The sequence below is a fragment of the Sus scrofa genome, chromosome 2 (assembly GCF_054392235.1).
Source record: "Sus scrofa isolate SSC_HxYL_T2T_F1_AM1 chromosome 2, Sscrofa_HxYL_maternal_Yorkshire_Landrace_v2.0, whole genome shotgun sequence".
NCBI classification, from domain to species: Eukaryota; Metazoa; Chordata; class Mammalia; order Artiodactyla; family Suidae; genus Sus; species Sus scrofa.
Window position 1 is genome coordinate 66,575,057 of NC_139384.1, and position 2,414 is coordinate 66,577,470.

General features: G+C 41.9%; 1 protein-coding gene across 1 annotated transcript; it reads left to right on the top strand.

Moving 5' to 3' along the window:
• The first annotated feature begins 1,466 nt into the window (after window positions 1-1,466).
• On the top strand, window positions 1,467-2,414 carry LOC110259611 (olfactory receptor 2V1-like). Its single transcript, XM_021085087.1, has one exon. The coding sequence runs from the start codon at window positions 1,467-1,469 to the stop codon at window positions 2,412-2,414; it is 948 nt and encodes a 315-aa protein (XP_020940746.1).

Consider the following 2,414-nt stretch of genomic DNA (forward strand, 5'->3'; position numbering starts at 1 on the left):
ATTAAAGGTTTGGGATTAAAACACACCATTATATATAAAATAGAAAACCTACTGTTGTGGCACTGGTTTGATCCCTGGCCCAGGAACTTCTGCATGCTACAGACCCAGCCCCAAAAATAAAACACACAATAGATAACCAACAAGGACTTACTCAATATTATAATAACCTATAATAAAAAAATCTAAAAAATAATTATATATATATATATATATATATATATATATATATATGCCTGAAGCACTCTGCTGTACACCTGAAACTAACATATTGTAAATCAGCTATATTTTTAAAAATATATTATGCAAACAAATGTTTTAAGTTATTGAAAACACAAAAAATTATTTTAGGAGTTCCCTTGTGGTGTAGTGGGTTAAGAATCCATTCTTGTCACTGCAGCAGCTCAGGTCAATACTGTGGTGTGGGTTTGATCCCTGGCCCAGGAAATTCCACAAGTTACTGGCATAGCCAAAAATAAATATATAAAAACAAAAATAGGGAGTTCCCATTGTGACACAGCAGAAATGATTCTGACTATAAACCAAGAGGTTGTGGGTTCGATCCCTGGCCTCGCTCAGTGAGTTAAGGGTCCGGTGTTGCTGTGAGCTGTGCAGGTCGCAGATGCAGCTTGGATCTGGCATTGCTGTGGCTCTGGCAAGGCCAGTAGCAACAGCTCTGATTATATCCCTAGGCTGGGAACCTCCATATGCCATGAATGTGGCCCTAAAAACACAAAAGACAAAAAAATAATAATAATAAAAAAATAATTTTATAAAGAAGTCTCAGTACTACTGAAGCCCTTACTCTTCTTGAGAGGTTTGGGCACCATTTCATTGCTGTGTCCCTTCACCTTGTGACTTTCCTGTCATCCCCAATATAATTACCAACAATCTCATCCAACCACAACTTTTCCTTGCCATGTGGGACCTTAGGGAGCACTTCCTTTTCTGCCTAAATTTAATGTACAACAGAATGGATATCATAAAGAAACTCTAAGAACATAGAGAAAGTATCTATTCAAGCTTAATTTTCCTCCTTTTTATAACACATTAAAATTATTTCCTGGGAATGAAATGGTCCAAGCCCTGTGAGAGATAGTCCCAAGTCCACATGATCACAGATAAAAGGCTCAGTGTCTTTTAGTAAAGTTAAGACTTTATCTATTAAAGGGGATTATCCAAAGGCCTATAACTGATAAAATTACTTGGTCTCCACTCTTCTGGGCACAAATACATACCAACACAGATAATATGGTCCAATTCTGTGAACTAAGAGGAATATCCTATTACTGTGCTAGAGATATAAAGGATTACCCTCTTCTATGTCCCAAAGTTTATGTTGTTAAGACCTCATGACACAAACATAACAGCTCGGTGAAGATGTGGAATACAGAAGTCAATAAATAAATGTCAGTTAATCCAATATTTTTGGTCTGTATTCTCAGGTGACCAGGAACATCAGCTGAGGCATGGAGATATGGTTGAACCAATCATCCACAGATGACTTTGTCCTCCTGGGCATCTTTTCCCATGGTCCCACTGACCTTGTTCTTTTCTCAGCAGTCATGATAGTCTTCACAGTGGCCCTCTGTGGGAATATCCTCCTCATGTTCCTTATCTACGTAGATCCTCGACTCCACATACCCATGTACTTCTTCCTCAGTCAGCTCTCCCTCATGGACCTCATGTTGATCTGCGACATTGTGCCAAAGATGGCAGTCAACTTCCTCTCTGGAAAGAAGTCTATCTCTTTTATGGGTTGTGGCATACAAACTGGCTTTTTCATCTCTCTCGTGGGATCTGAAGGGCTCTTGCTGGGACTCATGGCTTATGACCGCTATGTGGCCATTACCCACCCACTTCACTATCCCATCCTCATGAGTCAGCGAGTCTGTCTCCAGATTGTTGGGAGCTCCTGGGCCTTTGGGATCATAGATGGTTTCACACAGATGGTGGTAGTAATGACCTTTCCTTACTGTGGCTTGAGGGAGGTGGACCACTTCTTTTGTGAAATGTTATCTTTGTTGAAGCTGGCCTGTGCAGACACATCCATTTTTGAGAACATGATATTTGTTTGCTGTGTCATCATGCTGTTTCTTCCCTTCTCCATCATCGTGGCCTCCTATGCTCGCATCCTGAAGGCTGTGCTGCACATGCGTTCTGCTCAGGCTGGTAAAAAGGCTCTGGCCACCTGCTCCTCCCACCTGACAGCTGTGTCCCTCTTCTATGGGGCAGCCATGTTCATCTACCTGAGACCTAGGCGCTACCGAGCCCCAAGCCATGACAAGGTGGTCTCTATCTTCTACACGGTCCTTACTCCAATGCTCAACCCTCTCATTTATAGCTTGAGGAACCGGGAGGTGATGGGAGCCCTGAGGAAGGGGCTGTATCATTGCAGTACTGTCAACCAGTACTGA